Below are 23,032 nucleotides of genomic sequence, written 5' to 3' on the forward strand. Positions count from 1 at the left end.
TGCACAAACCCCTCCAAACCAGGAATTAACTTCCCTACACATCAATTTCAGTTTTTAACAGCAACTTACACTTACATACTCGTAACATGTTATCTTTAGCATAATTCTTAAATTTCACACCTACTAATACAACTTTTAACCTCTTAGAGACTTCTCATAGAGTAGCTAGACCAAATCCTGGCTGAGGAACAGCTCCTTACCTCAGGTTTCGAAGCTTTCATAGCAGCGTTTCCAATTCGGCAGCTCCACCAAGCCCAAAACGCAAGCTGCCAACTTCTTCTTCAACCAAACCTCCACCAGCCTAGAGAGAGAAAGAGGAGGAAAGAAACGAAAAGAAAGAAGAGAGAGAGAGAGCAGGATACGTGGACATATGCTGTGACACACTGGACCTTTGCAAATTGCGAGGTTCGAGTGATTGGCCGTGTTCTGAGTTTTTCCAGACTTTCTGGTGGGTCGTTAACAGTGTTCCGACCTATGGCTCGCATCCCGAGAATTGTAGTATTTTATGTAGCGCTAAGCTCACTAAAGAGTTGGACTTAGCCTACCCTCGGATTGCATTTTGCACGAGGTGTAACCGGTGACAGGTCGATGGTTGTACCGGTACACATTTTGTACCGGTACACCCTTGATGGTCGTACCGGTACACTTGTGGCAGATTTCAAACCCGAGCCTCGGGTTTGCGTTTTCGTAAGGGTGTGTTAACGACACTTTCCGCATGTCACGGTTACATTTTGGCGATCTGAAGCAGTTTGAACTAACAGGGAGGTTTTCCGCAAGTGCTGGCTCATCTAGTATTTTTTTTTGGTTTATCCCCACGGCCCTTTAGGCTTTTCTCCTGAGGCTTGCCTAACGCAAAAGGATAAGAGGTAAAGGGAGCTCTCTTGATTCTCTTGGGATTTCTTTTGGGCTTTTGGGTGGGATTTAAAGAGATTTAAAGCTTTATCTTTTCTTGTTTGGAGGCGATTTTCACCCATTGTGTAGGCTTTTGGGGAGCTTGGGTTTGCGGAGCCAGTTGAGGAAGTGTATCTTGGGTTATCAAGATGTTTACAGAGCTGTAGATTGAGAAGTTCAAGGGTAGAATCACCTTATTCCTTCCCCATAGATTGGTTTTTGAAGCCTTTCTCATACTAGATGAAAAACCCTTTGATTTGAGAGATTTTTAGGTCTTAGTCGTGGGCGGTTTGTTTTTAGGGCTTTTGGATGCTTGATTTGATTGGTTATTAGAAACCTTCCTTCTAGGATGAGTTGGGTAAGGGATTTAGCTCTTTTTTGGAGAGCTATGAGATAGATTTTTGCAATACATTGGGTTTGAGGTCTTTAGGACTTTTGCTTAAAATTGTTTTAAGTTTTGATCTTAGTAACTCGATTCGTTACATGCCATGTGTTTATTTCTTGTTCAGCTCAATACTTTAGGGTATTTTGAGGACTCCGGGGACAACTTTGTGTCGGCGGGATCGAAGGGACCCTACCGCGCGGTTCGGCTGGGGTTTGACCTAGAGACTACATATGAGAATTCATCATATATAGGGTTATTTATGTTCCGTAAATTTGAAAAAGGCATGACTCTATTCATTTATATGTATTTATTGATGGAATATTTAGGACAGCTTAAAAAGGGCCTTATGTATTATTATGTTGAATTTAGATTATGTAGTAGAGAGTTAGCTTGTAGGGGCCTTTAGTTGAATTTTGCATTTCTTATGAGACGTGAATTTCATGGCTTTCTATAGGTGTTAAATGGGCTTTGGTTATGCATTTAAAACTTAAAGTTCTATTTTGGAGACATTTGAACAAAAAGATGACCAAAAATTTGCATAGGAGGTATTGAACCACGGAATGCTTATGTGAACTAGGGAAGCTAATGTCATCAAGCGGCATTTGAGCTCGGGACATGTTGTGAACCTAGTGAGTTAGGGCCAATCGAGGATTGCGTTAACATAGGTTGGACATCAAAATCTTGCTAGTCGTCATACAAGGAGGCACTTGGGCGTCGGCAAGATTGGCTTAAAACTTCAACTTGTTTGACTTTAGACTAGATCTTTTCGGGAATGGCTAGTTTATGGATACCCTGTGTAGAAGGACATTTTGAGGGGTGGGGATACTTGAGATGCTGGACTATGCTTGCTTGCCATTATTCGTGGCTTCATTCGCACATTTTTTGTGTAGGGTCGCGTCCCTACAATGTCGACCTCGGAGTTAGCGTACTGCGACTTTTTACGTTCGGTAGTGCGGTTATGAGAAAAAACCTTACGAGGCCGAGTGGACAGGACACAAGTTTCAAGGATAGGGAATGTCGGGTACCACAAGGCAATTTAGGCGGCACAAAGCTGGGGACTCTCGGTGGTCCTGTGAATTTGGAAATGGAAGAATCGAACGGTGATTTGGGAAATATGGAAACAATCACTAATAGATAGTTAGTAGTTTGGGGAGTTTTACTTGGGCATCTTTATGAATTATTAGCATTTTGTAATTTAGTATAGCTTGGGCCAAATTTCATTATTTTGTAGTAATAGTAGCATACTCGGTTGTGTTTTGGATAAGTTACCCTTATGGCGATAAATTATGGCATCGTGAAGTTTACTATTGTCTTTTTAATGTTGACGACAATATTAGTATGAGCATCGCATATTTTTTACCTTTATAGATAGCGTTAGATGTACATTACCATAAATCATGCTTATTGGAGACATAGTAGCATAGCATTTCATTCATGCTTCTGTCAGCAGCTATTCTTGTTCGGCTATTTATTGCTATTATTTATTTGTATTTACCCTTACTTCTTTTGGGGGCATTAGTGGTTGGCATTTTGAGCTGGTCCAAGTAATGTGCCACTGGGAAAACTATAAATATAGTTCTTCATTTGCCGCTCTTTTTCGATGCTTTGTTACAGAAGTGCCTTTCCATCAGGTGGGCAGGGAATCGCGGGGAAGGATTGCTTCGATCGCTAGACTATCCTTCCGGGACGGTTTGCTAGGTTAGGTTACTCTCGCATTTTTCGTTTTCTTTTGGCGGAGCAGGTTGAGAGGTTCTACCAGTGTATTTAGAGGGGACACACCAGTTTTTTAACTTTTGGATGACGATTTGTATATTATGTTTTCTTTATTTGTTTAGGGCTTACCTTCTTTACCTTTGGTGTTAGGATTGTAGGACTTTATCGCTTCTGAATATATTAGCTGTTTCATTGATTTCTGTCTGTCTTCTAATTGTTTATTTTACTGCTTCTCGCTAGTAACGGCATAGGAGACATATGGCGGGTACTGGGCACGCTACCGGAGGGGCCTCCGCGGATCCGGGGCGTTGATACTGGGCAGGGGGGGGACCAGGTTTAAGGGGATAAGGCTGAAAAACTGCAACTTAATCCCTTAAAAACCAAAAAGTGCATTGCAGCCTTGCTGTTTACAATTTGGTCCCTGCACTTTACAATTCAGTCCCTGCACTAACAACAAGCTGGCAGCAGCAATTTGAAGCCTTTTTACACGTCTTGTTCGCTTCGAACACTTCTAATCACTTCCAAATTATGTCAAATAACCTCTACAAGCTGCCAATTTAATTTGGAAACAATTAATTTTCGTTTTGGCATTATTTTGATCAATTTGATCAAGATTTGCCGCGAAATCAAAATCCGACATATTACATCCAAGCATCTCCGAAATCTGCTATTAACTATTCTCGCACTTCCAAAATAATTTGGAGGTACTACAATTAACATTCATAGCTCACTTTGATCGCGTAGGTCAAAGTTAGCGTCATAATCCGAAAATCCCCTTTCAAGTTCATTTCGCGCCCGATTGGTGCCCGAACACTCAATTACCTCCAGAGATCATTCCCACGCGTCCAGAAACACTCTGGAATGATGCACATCTAATTCAAACTTCACTTTAATCTTCTATATCAAAGTTAGCATCGCAACCCAAAATTTTGCGTATATTACATATATATATATATATATATATATATATATATATATATATATATATATATATATATATATATAGTAGGTCTTGTGTGCTATTAGGAGCATGGAGGCCTTTGTGCTCCTAAGCCGTTTTCGATAATGGAGCTTCCGAATCGACGATCAGTTCTGTCAGACTTGATCTAGTATATTTGATGTATCTAGAAAATAAATTTTACGATTTTTCGATATCATTTACCTAGCGATCGAAAAGGTTCAAAACAACGGTTGAAAATAAAAATCTCACAAAATGTGGTGATATAGCAATAAAATTTTCGATCATAGATATTGATATTGTTATAAATAGTATAAAGAATTTTCTATCAAAATTTCATCTGGTTTGCTTCTACACCGTTAAATTTGCAAATGCTATACATCAACCATTAAAAATTATTGATTTTGAACCCTTTCGATCGGTAGGTAAATGATTTCAAAAAATCACAAAATTTATTTTCTAGATAGTTCAGATATGCTAGATTATGTGTAACATATCGCATCCCCGTAAGTCGTACTGAGTTTCGTCGAAACAAGCGGAGCGCGGAGTCGGATGAGTTGCAATGGGTTCTAAGTGCTTTAGAACCTTGGTATAGAGTGAAAAGACCCAAGAGAGCAAAAGTAGAGAAAACTGGCTAAGTACCAGAATTTGAGCTCTCGGGGTCTGGTCCCTCAAGGAAGGACCGGTTCCCTATGCGAGAAAATTGGCTAAGTCCTGGAAAACTAGCTCTCGAGGTCCAGTTCCTACGGGGAGGGACCGGTCTCCGTATGCGAGAAATGCCCAGTGAGGGCTGTTGTGAATTATGGAATTTTGAGGGGTTTAAGTGCAAAAGAGTATGTGTGGGTGTAACATACCGAACTTCGAAAATCATGAAGTCACTGTGTACATTTAAATGTTTCCGGTGAGGTTGCGGTGTAATGTAACATACCGGATTTTAAATATAAAAGTAAAAATAAATAAAAATAGTATGAGATACTATTTTATCTGATTTAGAGAAGCGAAATATAGGTTGGGAGTGACCTGTGCTGAAATCGGAGCGAAAACAGAAGATTTAAAATTTTCTGGGAGAAACGGGGCAGATAAATTCGCAGAAAATGCACAGTTTCAGAAAATTATGAAAATTGAAGAATATGTCAGAAATATTTTTATGAGGCTAGATTTAAAGTTTCATATTTTTCTGACACCCGNCGTGTTCGGCTCGTTGACGTCCCTAGTCAGGGGCACCTCAATCCCAAAAAATAATATGGCTGAGAGAATATTTTTGAAGAGCTTAGAGGCGAGGGGGTCTCCATATATTTTTATCTTTTATTTTTTGAGAAATTATAATTGTGTGCTCCAAAAAAGAGTGCAGATCTTACTCCCCTTATTCTATAATTGATAAAAATTTAAATAATTTGTAATAGAAAAAATTAATGTGATAAGTAAAAAATTAATGATTTTTAGATTGAGTGAATATAAGATATACACTCCATTTTGAAATATACCAATGACATTACTCAATTTTTTAAATTTGATTAAATTACACCCCTGGTCCGTAAACTAGGAAGCACATGACACCTAGATCCGTAAATTTTAATTTACTATAATTCTCGACATAGATATTTTAAATTATTATTAAAATTAAATCCCCCGATCTGATTAAATAAACTTAACGGTGATGCATTACTGATTTATCAGTGGTAAGATAATATTGTGATTAATGGCTTGGCAATAACTAAGATGCTATATTATTGCATGATCGACAAAAATATTAACATTTACTAAATTGAACTCTGGGATTTAAGTGCAATAATTAAAAAAAAAAAACAAGCAAAAAAAATATAGCAAATTAAAAATTTGAGGACCAAAGTGTCACCAACTCATTGGGTGAGGACCAAATATACATTTTATCCTTTATTTTTTTATTTATTTATTTTTAGGACTTTACCAAACAGAGGCTACCGCCGATTAGCCGACGCCATAACGCGGACGAAGAAGACCGGCGAAGTTGCGGAGGAGGGAGAGAAACCGTTGCCTGCACCCGGTGCACCCGTACACCCGGTGCACCGCGCGCCGCAAATTTGTCCGTCCCATCTCATGCTCCAATCCCGTCCGTGCTCCAAAATCAGAAGAAACTCTGATGGCAATCGAACGGCGGGGGTTGAAGTATGAGATGAGATGGATGGTTCTCCGAGCGCGGCGCACCGGGGGTACGGATGCGCCGGGCGCACGCAGTCTTTTCTCACGACGAAACCCTAGCTCGTCAAAATCCGTATACGGTTCCCACCGAAACCCTAAGCCCTAATCCTCTTTTCTCGGTCTTTTTCGTCGATTTCGATCGCTTTGAGGTTTCGATCAAGCCGTATCTTCTCGCTTATTTGAATCGCCCTGGTAATGATTCGATTTTTGTTTTTTCATGCTAATTTTTGGTATATGCTTTTTTTTTATTATTGATTTGGACTAGTTTGGCAAGAATTTGATATATTTATGGTGTTCTTGTGCAAGAATTCGTATTGATGTATATTATTAGGAGGTTAGAAACAATGGATTTTTTTTTTTGATCTTTTCTTTTCCATTTTGTGGTAAGTATAGGTAAAAATGCCGCAAAAAATGAGAGTAGGAAGAGAGATTACATGTAAAAAAAAAAAAAAAAAAAAAAAAAAGAAGAAGAAGAAAAAGAGAAAACAAGAAATTAGAGCTATAATAGCTTAGAATTTTGATGTTTGTTGGTTGTTGAGAAGAATTAATGATGTCAAATGGTTAAGGTAGATGAGAATCGGAGATGATTATTCGATACCTGATGTCAAATGGTTAAGGTAGATGAGAATCGGAGATGATTATTCGATACCTCTCGTTCCAAAGAGTCCTCCATAATGGGGATTCGAAGGCATCGACTAGGTACCGACTGTCCCTAGAGCAAGTGGCAAAGGATTTGGTGGTTGGTACCCGAGGTTCCAAGTTCGAATCCTAGTTGATTCACATTTCTAGCTAAGTTTATTTCTAAATGAAATAAATGAAGCGGGTAGCTTGCTACCTATCTCTCAAAAAAAGGAAAAAAAAAAGAAGGCATAGACTAGGAAACAAGTTATAAAATACTGTTTTTTCAGCATAGGTTAAGTTTATGTTAGGATTTGGTTAGATTTGTATATTAATTCTAGTTGGATAATGATTAATATTTAAATCTATTGGAGTTAAATTAAGATTTAAATATTAATTAGAGTATGAATCCAACTAGATTAAGATAAATATTTAAATCTATTGGAGATAAAATAAATATAGATTTAAATGTTAATTAGAGTAGAAATCCTAATTGAACTAGGATTTACGTACGTTTTAGAGAATGCATTATAAAAGCACTCTTTGGGATGCTTTTGAAGTAGAGAGTACGGTAAGAGAGAGTACCTTCTTGGGTGAAACCGTACCAGGAGAGAGAAAATAATGGTTGCATGCATCTAGTGCATGGGTGCATGTGAGAGAGAAAAAAAGAAAGTTGTCTTCTTTGTGGGTTTATAGAAGACGAGCTAACGGTAGGAGAGATTCAGAAAAACGGCTCGGGTTGTAGCTACTCTATGCAGAAGAGGAGTCGGGTGTAATCTTCTCTTATTTAATTAATCTTATTTTATCCGCATAGTTTCTTGTGATTATATCAGCTTCTGCTGAGGAGATGAGTTTATGGTAAAAACTAGATTCGACGCTTCCGTTGCGGAATCCCAACAATCGGTACCGGATCAACAGCAGTCGGTATCAGAGCGGGTTGCGGATTCACAAAATCCAGTACTAGCGCGAGTATCGGATTCCCAACAATTGGTATCAGAGCCGAAGGTTATTGATTTGTGGGAGAGATCGACGGAGATGACTACGAAATTCAAATCAAGAAGTTTGACGGCAAGAACAATTTCAAATTGTGGTAGATTAAAGTACGGGCGATCCTCGTACAACAAGAATTGGATGAAACGTTGAGCGGGAAGGAGGCGAAGCTGGCGGAGGTCACGGATGTGGAATGGACGAAGATGGAGTGGAAAGCGTTGAGTACGCTTCATCTATTATTAGTAGATGAGGTTCTTTACAATGTAGCCAGCGAGACGACCCCGGCGAAGTTGTAGAAGAAATTAGAAGATCTGTACATGACCAAGTCCCTGACGAACATATTGTATTTGAAGCAGCGACTGTTTACGGCAGATGCAGGAAGCGGCGAGCCTACACGAACATCTGAACGAGTTCAACAAGATGGTGGCCTAGTTGACTAGCATCGGAGTCAATCTGGATGACGAAGATAAGGCGCTGATTTTACTATCTTCGCTACCAACGACATATCAGCATTTGGTGACCACGTTGCTTTATGGTAAGGAGACCATATGAGTGGAGGCGGTCACGGCGGCACTTCTTTTGAATGAGATGCGGAAGATGACTCGGGAGTTCGGCACGCAAAGTTGGGATGTATGGTTGGTGGTGAGTGCGAAGAAGAAGGTGACAACATCGGCGATCGGAGATTGACAGAAGAAGCCGTTATCCGAGGTGGAGTGCTTTTACTGTCATAGGAAATGGCATATTATAAAGTGCAATTGTCGAAAACTTCAGAATGATCTGAAGGAGTTAAAGCGACAGAAGGAGAAAACTATCGTGAAGCAGGATGAGACGGTATGAGCGACAGCGCAGGCGGCAAAATCGGAGACGATCGATTCTGATGTACTATATGTGACGACCAGAGGTGCTAAAATTTCGGATGATACGTGGGTTCTCGATTCGGTGTGTTCCTTTCACGTATACCCGGAGAAGAAGTCTTTTGACACCTATAAGGCAATTAAGGGTGGAAGGGCTCTGATCGGGAACAGGACGGCGTGCAAAGTTTTGGGAGTCGGCACGGTGAAGATTCGAATGCATAATGGGGCCGTGAGTACGCTGACAAGTGTGCGGCACGTTCCTGGTTTGAAGCGAAATTTGATCTCATTAAGGGTGTTGGATTCGAAGGGTTGCGATTTTTCAGCTTCAGGTGGAGCTATGAGAGTCCGAAAGCGAGATCGGATTGTGTGCGAGGTGAACAAGCGTGGGAACTTATACGTTCTGAGCGGAAGTACAGTCAGAATGAGAGTGAAGGCGGTTTGGGTTCCAAAAGTTCGCGGAGGTGTAGTCGCTCGAGGCAGAGCGGCGGATGCGGTGACATCGAGCGAAGGAGACAAGCTCAAGATAGAGCTTGCATGGTGAGCTCGACGCAGCGGTTGAAAACTACAAATTCAACCAAGGTGGAGAATGTTAGGATTTGGTTAGATTTGTAGATTAATTCTAGTTGGATAAGGATTAATATTTAAATCTATTGGAGATAAATTAAGATTTAAATATTAATTAGAGTATGAATCTAACTAGATTAGGATAAATATTTAAATCAATTGGAGATAAAATAAATATAGATTTAAATGTTAATTGGAGTAGGAATCCTAATTGGACTAGGATTCGCGTACGTTTTAGAGGATGCATTAAAAAAGCACTCTTTGGGATGCTTTTGGAGTAGAGAGTACGGTGAGAGAGAGTGCCTTCTTGGGTGAAACCGTACCAAGAGAGAGAAAGTAATGGTTGCATGCCCCTAGTGCATGGGTGCATGTGAGAGAGAAAAGGAGAGAGTTGTCTTCTTTGTGGGTTTATAGAAGACGATAGAAGGGTAAGAGAGATTCAGAAAGAAGGCTCGAGTTGTAGCTACTCTATGCAGAAAAGGAGTCGGGTGTAATCTTCTCTTATTTAATGAATCTTATTTTATCCATATATTTTCTATTTTAGTTTTTTTCTCTTTTGTGATTATATCAACGTCTGCTGAGGAAACGGGTTTATAGTAAAAATCCGATTCGACGCTTCCGTTGCGGAATCTCAATAATCGGTACCGGATCAACAGCAATCGGTATCGGAGCGGGTTGCGGATTCACAAAATCCGGTATCGGTGCGAGTACCGAATTCCCAACTGTTTAAAGGTGCTATTTTTATGCAAAGGTAAGGGACAATTAATATCTCGATCAAAAACTCTCGTTGCCGCCCAATAATTAACAAGATTACGCACAATCGAACCTTTACACTCTATTTCATTGTGCCCTTTACTGAATCTGTTGATTTGAGGTTTTGAAAATGCTGAGCCGTGTTTGCTTGTTTGGAGCTTCTGCAGAGTTACCGCACGAGTAATTATGTTCAAATAAGAAATAATATTGGAAGTTCCTAAGTTGCTATCTAGCGTAGCTAGAAGCAGAAGTTTCAAACTAGCACTTCTGCTATTTGAGCTGCAGAAGTTGCATTGCCTCTTGCAAACAACCAGCCTCCTCCTACTTTTCATGTAGAGAAATTATTCTAGCAGCCACACAAGCACTTTATATTTGTCTATTTTTGACCTTTTTGTTTTTATTGGATCCATCAGGTTGAAGAATTTCTGCACTGGTAACTTTTTTCTTTCTGTATACCTTGACACAAACTATTGTTTCACTAAAACAATACAATTTTAGGTAAACTTTACAAGAAGTTTGCATATCAAACTATTTTCTACCCTAGAGATATTTTTAGTTCATAAAATGAAGAACGGTGCATTGCAGTAAAGTTTACATAACATCTAGAAAATTAATATACCAGAATGTAAACTGGATGTTAGATACAGCGCATTCCCACATAATAATGTCTGTATCTACGCGTATTCAACTGTAGGATGTAGCCTCTTGTCTGCTTCATCAACTTGTAAATTTACAAGCCCTCAAATTAGGTTGCTTTTATGCCAATCAGCAAAATTTTGTAGATGTATGATTAATTGCAGAGAAACCCTCCTTGTCTTGCAGTAACAATGTAGAGTGTTTAGTTAGAGAACAGATTGCATAGCCTTCTCGCATTCCGCTTGAAGTCCAGAAACATGTGGATATACCTGCTTGGTTTCTAATACCATCTTAACAATTGCTTGTATACTTTTGCAAACCCCTAGTGTTAACACAACAGGATAGTAAGTGAGGATTTCATGTGATCACTCATTAAGCATGGTGTTTCTGGTTTTCTGTTGCTTTCACATATCAATAATAGCAAATCGGGTGGGCCAGAGAAGAGGAACTTATGGTACCAAAGAGTAGGTGGCAACAATAATGGTTGCTGGCTGATAAGAGGAGTAAAGGTGGGGTTGTTTTAGGTGAAATGAAAGTGCCAAGAGAGACATGATGGAATTATTGTTTGCATTCGAGTAGGCTAAACTGTAGGGAGTGGGATGATATTGTGTCAAAAGATTCAGGGAACATAGTGCCAAGTGTGTGTTACATGAGAGTAGTTTGCGGAAAGGTGGCGGCATTGAAGGAAAAGAGTGTTATGACCAAGGCACAGAGGAGTGACAGAAGAGGCGGCAATCATGGTTTGCAGTACTTTGAAGAGACTAAGATATAAGAATTGCAAGTAAATTGAAATAAGAGACAGTCATAGTTGTATTGAATGTTGAGGATGAAAAGTTTTCTCGACAAAGTTGGTTATCATAGTTCAAGAGAGCAGTCAGGGGAGAGAATAATTTGGCTGTGTTAGATTTCTCTGAATTGGTACGGAAATGTGGGCAAGATGAGGTGGTAAAAATACTAGAGTATGTAGGGAGCTATGGTCGGATTGTTGTTGTAGATAGTGTTTAATTAACGGGAAATAAGATGTGAATGGATGGTGTAGTATGGCTGTAATACTAGCTCATTACCTCTTGGTATATACAATGCGCACAGGATAGTCTGCTTTGTTTGCAGTGGGTATTCTTTCAGACTAAAAGAAAAAAAGTAGATGAGTTTGGATTTTAATCTTCAATTTGTATAAAGGGAGGAAGTTATTCGAAGGAGGAAAAAAAAGCAAAAGTGAAGTGAATAAATTAGGATTCAAATATTCAGTTTGCATAACAGAGGATACAATAAAAAATATTAAAATAAAACTGTTCTTCACGGCTTTGTGGTGACATCAACTGCCACAGTGACTCTCTTGGGTGCTTTATTATGGTAGGTCAGCATAGCTTGTTAAATTTTCCGAAATTAGACTTGAAATTTCTGCATTGATCGAACATTTGAGACCCAACCATACTTTCATGAAAACAATGATGGATTTTCTGTATAATTTTTCCGAGGTTAATGTTAGTTTTTTCTTTTAGTTGATGTTCATAGATTTTATCTTCCTCTGGAATTGCTCTTCCGGTGCTAGAACTAGAATAGGCTATGCTTGGCGAGATCGCAGCTATAGGGCAAAGAATATCTCGAACTATTACAAATACCGGATTTGAGGTGACCACAGGTTGCTGTGGAGGGTCTATTTCAATGACACCATTACATGGTTCGTGTAATTTCTTAATCGTATGCTTTCTTGGCTGCATATGTTTTCTTAATTCAATAGCCAATTTTTGCTCTTCAGCGTATTGTATTTCCAAATCAAATTGAAGTGAATCTTGTCAATATTCCTACAGACAACACTACAACAGTCCAGTCTAGTCAGAGCCGCTGTATGCATGGGCCTAGTATGCCTCATTTTAAAATGAGGCTCCCAAAGCTTAAAGCTGCATATGCCCAGTTATTAGAAATACTGGATTTGTTTGGGTTCATGAACGTCTAGTTCAGCACATCTCTTTTGTCTATTAAAGTGGCAAGTGCTAATTGGTTGACAGGGCGTTTGAACGGGTGTCTACAGCTGTGTGCTATGCGCGATTCTCTTGGAATATAATAAATTGCCTTGCAGGTGGAATGTAACATCAAAAACATATGATCATGTGGATCTTTCTGTTGAATATAAATATTAAAATCATCGCTCTTTGGTAGTTTAGGCTCTTGGAGAATAACGATCGTTTCATATTATTCAACAGGACATCAGAGCAAAAGGTTCTGAGTTTAAGTCCTGCTAGGCTCTTAGCGTTATTTAATTCTCTCATTTAATTCATGCCCACGTCTTGAGCCTATTAATGAGTTTTAAGCCTAGATGTAAGGAAGAGTGTCAAATATAAATAGTAAAAGCACCGTTCTCTGGTAGCTTAAGATTTTGAAGAACAACCTAGAATTAATCGCCTAGGTTGCAATCATGAAAACTCCTGTTTGGATGTGTAAATATCATGGTCAATACATCTTTCTCTGCTTCCTCGAGGGACTTGAGAAATGGTTGATTGGAAGTATGAAGGGATATCTACAGCCATGCAGTGTGTATGCCTCGGAATGCGATAAAATCACTTCATAGGTGAAACACATTATTTTGAAAAATCCTCACTATGAGGACCTTGCAGTGGAGAAAAAGCTCCTATGTTGTAGCTAGAAAAATACCTTCAGAACACACAAATTATCACTTGATAATTTGTTCTGACATTCAAACTGTCTCATTTAGGATCTTAATTAGTGTTCAATTATCTACATTAGCATGTTTGGTCTGATTATTGTGTTGAAATAGCTGATTCCTGCTTTCGTCAAGAAATGATAGTTAATTCCAGCACTCACTTTGTGGCAGGAGAAAGACTCTGGAAGAGATTATATATCCATCATATAATAGAGATTTGAAGTTCAATAATCTCTTGAACATGATTGTTGGATATCAATTCAATTTCAGATCTTATTAACTTAGAATTTGGTAATTAGAGAAGAAAAAAGAAGAATCGCTTCCGCGCAGTGTGATATTCAATCTCTGTTCTTTATTTTTCTCTGGATTTCTTTGTAACTGTCCATGTTTTTACTCCAATAATTGTCAAAGAGACACGTAACCGTAAATTAGAAGATGCATGAGATTAGCTTTTGAAGGCTTCTCGAAGTAGGTTTCATTTTGTTCTTTTCCCTTATCGGATGTGATAATCTATTCGATTCTATTCAAAATTATCTTTGTGGCATCTTTTGCAGGAAAACATGCAGAGAATTCTCCAGCAACTCCGCAATTTTCTAGTGAAGATGATTTTCTCTCTATGAGCTACATTAATACAGTTCTAAGGATGCTGTCCACTGTAAGGTAACTCCACATCTAAGCCGGTTATTCTGTTTTACTTTCACACTGAAAAGCCCGTTTACAATTTCCAATGTTGTTATTCTTTGTTTTTCATCACTCAAAAGCAAGAACAGAGAGGTACAGAAGAGCAGAGAATAATTTTTCTTTCTCAAATTCGACAACATGGTTTTCGAGGAACATATGAGTTTCAAATAGAAAACTGTAAAAAGAACAACAGCACAAAAGGAGAACAAAAATAGAGACCTCCAAATTTCTCCTAAGGACAGAACCTCTGCCTGCATGAGTGGCAGGTGATCTCCAGGCAAGCGGGGCCGACCCTCCGCGTCGACATCTCCTTCATCCTCTCCACCCGCTCGACCTCCTCCCGCGCCCTCTCCCACACCGCCCTCGCTCGCGCGAACTCCTTCTCCGCCAACTCCAGCTCCCTCCGCGTGAGCTCCCGCACCCTCTCGGCATACGCCTTCTCGGCCGACGCGAGCCTTATTTGCTCCGCCGTCTGCTGCCTAAGCGCTTGAACACTTCTCTCGCCGATTCTAGGCTTCTCATGCAAAGGTGGCGGTTGCGGTTGCGGTTGCGGTTGCAGTTGCGGTTGCGGCTTCTGTCCGACGCTGATCGAGAGGCTCAGATCGAGCTGGGGATGGTCAGTAGCGTCGTCGTCGGTTTTCGCCTCAGGGACGGGCGTGTTGTTCGGAAATTCAATTGAGGGTTTGGGTAGTAGTAGTAATTGGAGTTCACTTCCACTCTCCTCTTCTTCCATAGAAAGTTTTTGAGGAAACTGAGAGGAGGAAGTTGAAATTCTTTGTTACGAGTTGTGTTACTATGGGGTTTTTCATGTCTCTCTCTCTCTCTCTCTTTATATATATTTTACTTGGTTTACCTGTGGTGGTTAATTTACCATAATGCCCCTGCTTTGACCTAGGGGGTGAATCTTTGTCGAAGTGATGAACACTTTGTTGCACTCATTTGATATGGTAAAACCACGAATCTCTCTTTTGAAAAAAGGTTTCAAATCAAATTGATGAACCAAACAAATGAATGGAATCTTTTTTTTTTCATATGGTTTTTGGGGAGAGATTTCTCTTTGCTTAGCTTTGCTTTGCTTTGCTTTTGTGTGCACGTTCTATAGTTCTTTGGCTCTTTATGGGTTGGCAATAGTAAAGAGTGAAATGATTGCGTTGGCACGTGCACGAGTTGGAGTGGAGTTACATGTTACATCCCCAAAAATATAAAAAAAAATAAAAATAAAAATAAAAATAATTTTTTAAAAAAAAAAAAGTGAAAAAAAGAAAAAAAAAATAGAGTTTGAATGGGAGGGTTGGTGTGGAGCTTTTCTTGGTAGGCCTAGGTTGTCTGCCCCCGTACGGAGGAGGCTAACATTCTTCATATTCATGGAGTCAAAACTCATCTAGAGCTTACTGTTTTGTTTCCTCATGTTTGTTATGATGATAACAAGGTATGCTACTTAGGAAGTTTCTGGGGTTCTTCACATAATTTTTGCTTTTTTATTGTCCCAAATCTGTTGTATATATAATTTTTTGGAGGATTGCTATTTCAGTATGGCTGTTTGAAGAAGCTCCGATGATTATTCAAATAAAACTTTCGCCACTGCTACTTGATGAAGTTGGAACCCGTTGTATAAGTTTGGAAGCTTCTATATTTTGGACCAAACATTTATTTTAGCCTTTTGTTCTAACCAACAGTTATATATTTTTTGCCGTCTAAATATATGAGTTATTCTTCTTAAGTTTAGAAGTTGTTATGCAAGTTAGACCAAAATGTGGACATATTGAAGCCAGAATACTAGTTTACGTGATAATCCAACTTCATCAAGTAGAGTTTTTTTTTTTTTTTTTTTTTTTTTTTTTTTTCAGATCAAAAGTTGACTTTAGCTTTCTCTCCAACTAACCAAAAGCTTTATACTTTTATGTGCTTAATATGTAACTTTTGCTTCTCAAATAGAATAGTTGTTACCGATCATCTCTAGAGCAAGTAGTAAAGAACTTTATGATTGATGCCTAAAGTCTTAAGTTCAACACCTAGTTTATATTTCTAACTAAGTTCAATTTCTAAAATGATCAACGAATCGGCAGCATATTACCATTCCCTCGGGAAAAAAAAAGAAAAAAAAGTTAGATAAGTTATTATAGAAACTGGACCAAACAGGTGTATATATATATATATATATATATAGAATTGAGCTAGAATACTTTTACAAGTATTACCCCCATGATGCGATCAAATACTATTCCACCTACCACCATCTACCACCATCTACCACCATCATCTCAACCTCACATCTGTCCATCCAATGGCTAAAAACTTAAAAGCACTACTCACATAATACTTTTACAAGTATTCTACCTCAACTATATATATATATATATATATATATATATATATATATATATATATGAGAGAGAGAGAGAGAGTGAGAGAGAGAGAGAGAGAGAGTTGAGCTGGAATACTATCGGTAGCAAACGGGCTCCGTTGCCACCCATTTGTTTTCGATGATGGAGCCTCCAAATCGATGATCGGTACCGTTGAACATAATCTATACCACTTGAAATATCTAGAAATCAAATTTCTTATTTTTCCGATATTGTTCTCTTGTCCATCAAATGGGCATAAAAAGGAACGGCTGCAAATGAATATCCACTAAAAAGTGATGATAGGAATTTTATAATCATGATCGAGAGTATAGATCTTGTTCTAAATAGTTTAAAGAATTTTCTAACCAAAATTCAATTGATTTGGATAGCTTTACACCGTTAAACATGAAAACACATGATATCTACCATTAAAATTATAAATTTTGAAATTCTTTGATAATTAGGTCAATGATATCGAAAAGATTTGAAATTTGGTTTCTAGATACTTCAAGTGGTATAGATCATGTTTAACGGTGCCGATCGTCGATTCGAAGGCTCCATCATTAAAAACAAATGGGTGGTAACGGAGCCCGGTTGCTACTGATAACATTCCAGCTCAACTATATATATATATATATATATATATATATATGTCTGCAACAGTATGCGAGGGAGTTGATTGAACTTTCTATTCTTGATAAAGAGATGGTGTACTAATCTAATAAACACTCATTCATTTGTTACATGATTTTGCAACTGTTTTTGTCAAGATAGGTATGTACTTGAAAATTGAATGCTTGAGTAGACTACTTGCTCGATCACATCAATCTCCTGTGTTCATTAGTAGGAAGGGATAATCTAAGGCAATAATATGATCATACCATTCTTTCTTAAGATTGATGAAATGCTCAAGCACTTAATAATTATTCATAATTATGTAGAACAATATGCAATAAATATGCACATATATCGCTTTCGATCGTCGAAATATCAAACTCATATCAGGATAAATCAAATTATCGTACGATTTGGGTCAGATTCAAATCGATCGGCTAACGGGGTCCATCGACAGCCCTAGTAGCCCATGATTGATCTATTCCTCAAGATTTGAGATATCCAATTTGTACATAACATGGTTACAAAAGAAAAAGGTTAATGTGATTGTGATTACTACTACACCACCACCATGAAATCATCACATCACAAATAAAGGGGAGGAAAATAAAGCTGCTGGATCCCTCCCTACTTTGATTCCTCAAGCATTTCATCACCCCAATCTCTCTCCCAAAGGGGTTGTTGGTTAGTAGCTTTTCAGTGAGGGAAAGCTGCTTACAGCAGGGGAGACATGAAGCATGTGTGAGGAGAGAGAGAGAGAGAGAGAGAGAGAGAGAGAGAGAGAGGGGGGGAAGCCCACCACTATGTTTAGGCTCTTGCCTTTGGCTCATCCTCTCCCTTTGGTATAAATTTTCACTACTAGTCCCCTACTTTTACATTAAGTTTCACTCACTTCTGTCGTCGAATTGTTACTTTAGGTATTCAAAATACCACCTAGTGTGCATCGACACATGCATGCACCGTAGGTTCAGCAACAATTCATTCGTCTTATGTGATCAGTCCATGCACTCAAATTTTGGACAGAGAAAGAGCTGCAGCACAATCAACGATTTGAATTGAAACATGAGATGAGATTGGACGGAAAGCTAATGGTTGTGTGGGGCAACGGTGAACGAATGCGTATGTTGCAAGCAGAGACCGAAGCGAAACAATTCGAACAGCTGGCGATGTAAAACGCGGAACTTGAAAATTGAAGGACCAGAGTGAAATTACCCCTCCCTTTCTTAAGTCCCAAAACAAGGAGGAGAGGGCAGATTGATGTGGGGTAAGTGAAAGAAAGGCTCTCCCTTTTGGACAATGATTTATGCATCATGGTCTCCCACTAACTACTAAGAGTCAGTGCAATTCAAATAAAATGTCTTGGTCCCCACCCCCTCTCCCTTCAACACTTTAACTTTACAGAGTAATTGAATTGTTACCCATAACCTGTTGATGTAGAACCAGCCCCATTTGAGCTTCTCCTTGTTGTGGTCCTTCACTACCCTGTTCCACTCCTGCACTGTGGTACACACGCATACTCGCGCGTACGTACGAGGCTATCCGACGGCTCAGAGACAGCTGTTCGACCGACTGACTTTTATGACGGAGGCCGATAGGCTGTCGATATCAACCCGGTTCGGACTCATCATGGAGAGTGCCAGAAGTTTTCGCATAGTGGGCTTCGTCTTGGATGGGCCATTGTCTTATGCAGTGGCAGTCCAATAGTGGGGCCCACGTCGTCGGTCGGCCCAGAAAGATGGATCCTAGGATCTAGCTACTAGATGTTCAAAATTTGAAAAACAAAATAGATTTAATTTGGCTTCTATTCAACACTTGTTTATAAGGAACAAACTGAGACGAAGAAGTAGCAGTATTACAACAATGGAAGCTAAGATGGTATGCTCTTACAACATTGAAGTGCTAAGCGGCACCCAGATACAGTTGGGTCAACCAAAACCAACCTTTAACACTTAAGTAATCGCGGTTATGCAACTAACATGGATGAGGAAGGAAGCCTGAAAAGGCATTCATTTGGATGCGTCGGGAGATGATGCTCGTCTTCTTCTAACAATCTCTTGAATCTGTTCAGGTGTGAGAATCACTGCAGGGCTCTCAAAATTAGATTCTTCCAACAGTTTGTGCAGCTGCATCAAGAATTTTAGAAAAAAAAAATTTATTCGCTTCAACACTGCATTGTTAAGATGATGCCGAAATATTGCTTGAGCTGCAGAGTGCTCAAGTAAGATCTTCCAACCCTAATAGATGCACCGACTCGATTTCCATATTCAAAATCACTGTGTAAGAAGCTTTCAATGGATTTTCATGTTATCCATTAGAAATTCTCATCACTGTGTAAGAAGCTTTCAATGGATGTTCATATTATCCATTTGAAATTCTCATGAGAGAGAGAGAGAGAGAGAGAGAGAGAGAGAGAGACATACAATGTCAAAGACTGCACGTTGTTCATCTGGCCGATACTTCCGCATTTGTTTCAACATCTCCAGTTGCTGCAAAGAATTCATTTCCAAGTTTAATTTTCAGCGACTAAAAGGAAAATGAAATGTATATAGTTTTACCTGCTCTTGCAACTTTTGTTGAGCATTCATTTTATCTTCAAACTCATCTGGTTCGAGCTCGGCCTCATCAATGGCCATCTCTTCTCTGTCATACTAAACTAGCATCAAAGGCCAAGCTATAGCGCGTACGTGGAGTTCACGTTTTTGATACGTAAAAGACAAGAAGAAAATCAGAAAGTGTAGATTGCACTGCTGCTCGCCGAGATTTCCGGCAAGTTCATCACTGGTCCTTGAAACCAGTATGAGACTTCAATAAGTGTTCCAAGTAAGCCCTCTCCATCATCTTCCATGGAATGATGGCAAAGCTGACATGGCTGTCACGCTGCTGCTACACCACCATAACATTGCTTACTAAGCTTAAGATGGTGTGCCTGTGACATCAACTTTGTCATCACTCAACTCAATCTAACTCTCCGTGTCAGCAATCCAACATTTGCTCAACTCAATCTAACTCTCCATGTCAGTAATCCAAGATGGATGCCATGTAACCTGACGTTGGTGCCGGGTCAGCTTCACTGTTAGCTAACTTAATTAGAGATGAAAGATAGGGCTTACTTGGAATGAATCAAGGTTCTCGGTGCCCCTTTAAATATAAATAGGGAAGCGACCAGGCAAAACCTATTTTGTATAAAAGACTCAAAATTCGTAAGTTTGTGACAGCTTAAGAACCAATCCTAGATGTTGTTAGTTATAAAACGAGGATGCACCAAATCATAAACATCTGCTGGCATCAACCTGCAAATTAAGTATACAAGAAGGATCCATAGCTCTAGTTTCTCATTTTGACAGCTAACACTAGACAACTTTTTAGAAACTCATATTTCTAAAAGCAGCATAGTAACTTGTGTGTTGATGCTAAGAATAAAAAGAATGATAAAGAGTATTAGCAAATAATGACGGAAACATCAAAGAAGTTCGGCCTCATGGGTTACATTGAATAAGTAAAGATGTGAAGGCCAAGCCAAGAAGCAGCAGGAAATGCATGAATTTCTGAACTGATAGTGTAAATTGAAAGGCACGTAAATTAGATATCAAAGCATTGAAAAAGTAGTTAAGTGGAAATACATTTGTGATTATATATGTTTTATTGAGGAGGTAGATCGTAGATGCCCTCATAGTTTCAAAACTTGCAAATTTTTATGCTACAATCAAATTATGTTGCTGTCATAGATTGACTACTTAACAGTAACAGTTCCCATCAGCACGGTTATGCGCAAATGACATAGTGTCATAAACATATGTAATAAAATGATGCCACAACAAGCATACTAAAGAACTATAAAAAGTTGAATAACAAATATTCATCTTCAATGACCAACTAGAGATATTAGATCTGCTATTTGCTCACATGTCGTGAAACTGCTGAAGTTACCAAAGGCTGGAAAAGAATAGAACATAATAGTTATAACTACTTTAATGCTCAAAATAGAATAGTATCAATGATATAAACTGATATTAAATTTGAGATAAGATCTTCACAATAAATATTTTATAACTCAAATATTAGCAACATTACGCAGTATAATAAGATAGTGGGAGATATGCAGAATTTGGAAAATGCAGGCTAGAAAAAGATTTATACACGGGCATGCACACAAGCGAGCAAGCGAGTGCGCGTACAGAGAGAGAGAGAGAGAGAGAGAGAGAGAGAGAGACCTACTTGGCAACAAATCGGTAAAATTGGATCATTAGATCCATGTCATTCTCATAAACTGCGTTCACCTTTCCCAAGCAAGCAATGCCAAATCTGGGATCTGAAATGCAATAAAATGATATTGTAACATTCAGGCATTTTCTAGCGATGCTAAAACTAGTCGATGGATTAATCAATGAAACACTGAAGTACAAAAATATACACAGATGAGCTCCGCGGTTGGTTCAAACACGAGTAGAGTAAAAGGTTGTAGTTTTAACCCAAAATTGGTTGAATATGAAGCATAATATAAGATAGATAATTCTGTACACGTGTTCTTATCCATATTCACATTCAAATATATAATGAAAATTGCAAACTCAATTCATGAAACAGTTCAATTTGCGATGCAAAACAATTTGATAATCTAATGCACTGACTTCGTTGATGTTCGCATCTGAATGAAAGATGAAGGAGAGTAAAATTTAATTTGTTACAAACATTCTTGAAAATCACAAACCTACCAATACCCATCTCATGAAAGATTTCCTCTTGAATGGCCGTGGTTACAGCAACTGCTTCCTACAGAGGAATAAAGCCGAAAACAAAAGATTTATAACCAATATAAAAAAACAATGAGAGCCATTTATTGAAAGGGTAAATACACCGCTCTACATCATTAGACTTATGGTGAAGTATCATGTAGATCATCTAGCTTCAATTTGTTTCTAGTAATGCATTAAAGTTTAGTTTCTTTTTCAATTGGAGAGATGACGCGGCTGCTGAACATGTCATGAAAAAAAATAACTGATTAGTTGATTCAACTTGTTGAATATACAATATTAAAGCACTGTTCTCTAATAGCTTAATCTTTTGAAGAATAACTGTTGTTTCACAATAAAATTAGAGCAGAAGATTCTAAATTTGAATTCCATTCAACTCCTAGCCTCATTAAATTTCCTCCTATTTAAGTCTACGATTTAGGCCTATCATAATGTTTCCTCCCATTTAATTTAAATATATACCTTGAATATATCAAAATGTCTCAAGCGAAGATATGAGAAAGAGTATTGAATATAAATTATCAAAATATCTCGAACCCAAATGGGAAGGAGCTCATTCTCTGACAGCTTAAGCTTTTACAGAACAACGGTATTTTCACATTGTTTAACACTACTACGACGTTGTCCCAAAACTAGTATAATTCTACTACCGCATTATTCTAGGAAGTGATTTGACAAATGAATCACAAAACACATCATCCCCAAATTACTACTCACGACATCTTGATATTGCAGCTGAAATCAGTTTAAAACATCTGTAGAAGAACCAATTGGAGCTATGGAGAGTAATTCTTATCAGACAAATACGAAAATGAATCTATTATTTCGCAAAAATGGTGGTAACGATGCATCACCTGCTTGTCCTTGACGGCGTCGGCGATACGCTTCTTCACATCTGAAGAGAAAATAGATCGAATCAGAAGAAGAAGAAGAAGAAGAAGAAGAAGAAGAAGAAGAAGACGATGATGACGATGAGATTTGAGTTAGGGTTTGAGGAGAGGAGCGTGGGGGGAGGGGGGAATCTGGAAGGGATTTGACCGGGCTGGGAGGTGAGGGAGTGGAAGCGGGAGAAGAGGCGGAGGAGCTCGTCCCTCGTCAGCATCGCCGGCGCCGGCGCCGGCGCCGGCGCCTGCGGAGCGGAGGACATGGCGACGGGCTTCGGATAGAGACTTAGAGAGAGAGAGAGAGAGAGAGAGGGGGGGAGTTTGGGATTAACGGTGAGGTTGGGATGTTAACGGGTGGGATTTGGAGGCGGATTTTTAAACATCCGAACCCGAACCCAACTCAAAACCCAAAATTCGAATCCGAATTCGAATCTTGCAAATTTTAAAAAATTTATATTCAAATCCGAACCTGACAAAAAATTTAAAATCCGAATCCAAATCCGAAAATCTAAATTCAAAATAATTATTTCTCTTTTCAAATATTTCAAAATATG

General features: G+C 38.8%; 3 protein-coding genes across 4 annotated transcripts; 1 reads left to right on the plus strand and 2 right to left on the minus strand.

Annotated features, from left to right (window-relative positions):
• LOC109723576 lies at positions 5,772-14,120 on the plus strand. Of its 2 annotated transcripts, none has more exons than XM_020252007.1 (3): positions 5,772-6,317; positions 13,757-13,862; positions 13,964-14,103. In XM_020252007.1, the coding sequence occupies exons 1-3, from the start codon at positions 6,143-6,145 to the stop codon at positions 13,995-13,997; spliced, it is 315 nt and encodes a 104-aa protein (XP_020107596.1). In that variant the 5' UTR covers positions 5,772-6,142; the 3' UTR covers positions 13,998-14,103. The 2 variants fall into 2 exon arrangements, with proteins under 2 accessions (XP_020107596.1, XP_020107595.1); XM_020252006.1 differs by having other exon boundaries at positions 5,778-6,317; positions 13,757-13,857; positions 13,964-14,120.
• On the minus strand, positions 13,917-14,783 carry LOC109723575 (protein indeterminate-domain 16). Its single transcript, XM_020252005.1, has one exon. It carries the CDS (start codon positions 14,614-14,616, stop codon positions 14,116-14,118), a length of 501 nt encoding a protein of 166 aa, XP_020107594.1. The 5' UTR covers positions 14,617-14,783; the 3' UTR covers positions 13,917-14,115.
• LOC109723505 lies at positions 18,614-22,794 on the minus strand. The gene is made up of 7 exons (XM_020251893.1): positions 22,633-22,794; positions 22,449-22,489; positions 21,556-21,613; positions 21,059-21,152; positions 19,399-19,483; positions 19,264-19,329; positions 18,614-18,966 (listed from the first exon to the last, which is right to left on the minus strand). The coding sequence occupies exons 1-7, from the start codon at positions 22,739-22,741 to the stop codon at positions 18,850-18,852; spliced, it is 570 nt and encodes a 189-aa protein (XP_020107482.1). The 5' UTR covers positions 22,742-22,794; the 3' UTR covers positions 18,614-18,849.

This window comes from Ananas comosus, linkage group 17 (assembly GCF_001540865.1).
Source record: "Ananas comosus cultivar F153 linkage group 17, ASM154086v1, whole genome shotgun sequence".
In the NCBI taxonomy this organism is placed as follows: Eukaryota; Viridiplantae; Streptophyta; class Magnoliopsida; order Poales; family Bromeliaceae; genus Ananas; species Ananas comosus.

Bases quoted from the DNA above. Each gene is read 5' to 3' on its own strand.
- LOC109723576 (XM_020252006.1), top strand. From the start codon at position 6,143: ATGCGCCGGGCGCACGCAGTCTTTTCTCACGACGAAACCCTAGCTCGT. The intron at 6,318-13,756 runs GTAATGATTCGA...CATCTTTTGCAG, and splicing joins CGCTTATTTGAATCGCCCTG to GAAAACATGCAGAGAATTCT. The intron at 13,858-13,963 runs GTAAGGTAACTC...ATCACTCAAAAG, and splicing joins TTCTAAGGATGCTGTCCACT to CAAGAACAGAGAGGTACAGA.
- LOC109723575 (XM_020252005.1), bottom strand. From the start codon at position 14,616: ATGGAAGAAGAGGAGAGTGGAAGTGAACTCCAATTACTACTACTACCC.
- LOC109723505 (XM_020251893.1), bottom strand. From the start codon at position 22,741: ATGTCCTCCGCTCCGCAGGCGCCGGCGCCGGCGCCGGCGCCGGCGATG. The intron at 21,614-22,448 runs GTGATGCATCGT...ATTCCTCTGTAG, and splicing joins ACGCCGTCAAGGACAAGCAG to GAAGCAGTTGCTGTAACCAC. The intron at 18,967-19,263 runs GTATGTCTCTCT...TTCTTGATGCAG, and splicing joins AACGTGCAGTCTTTGACATT to CTGCACAAACTGTTGGAAGA.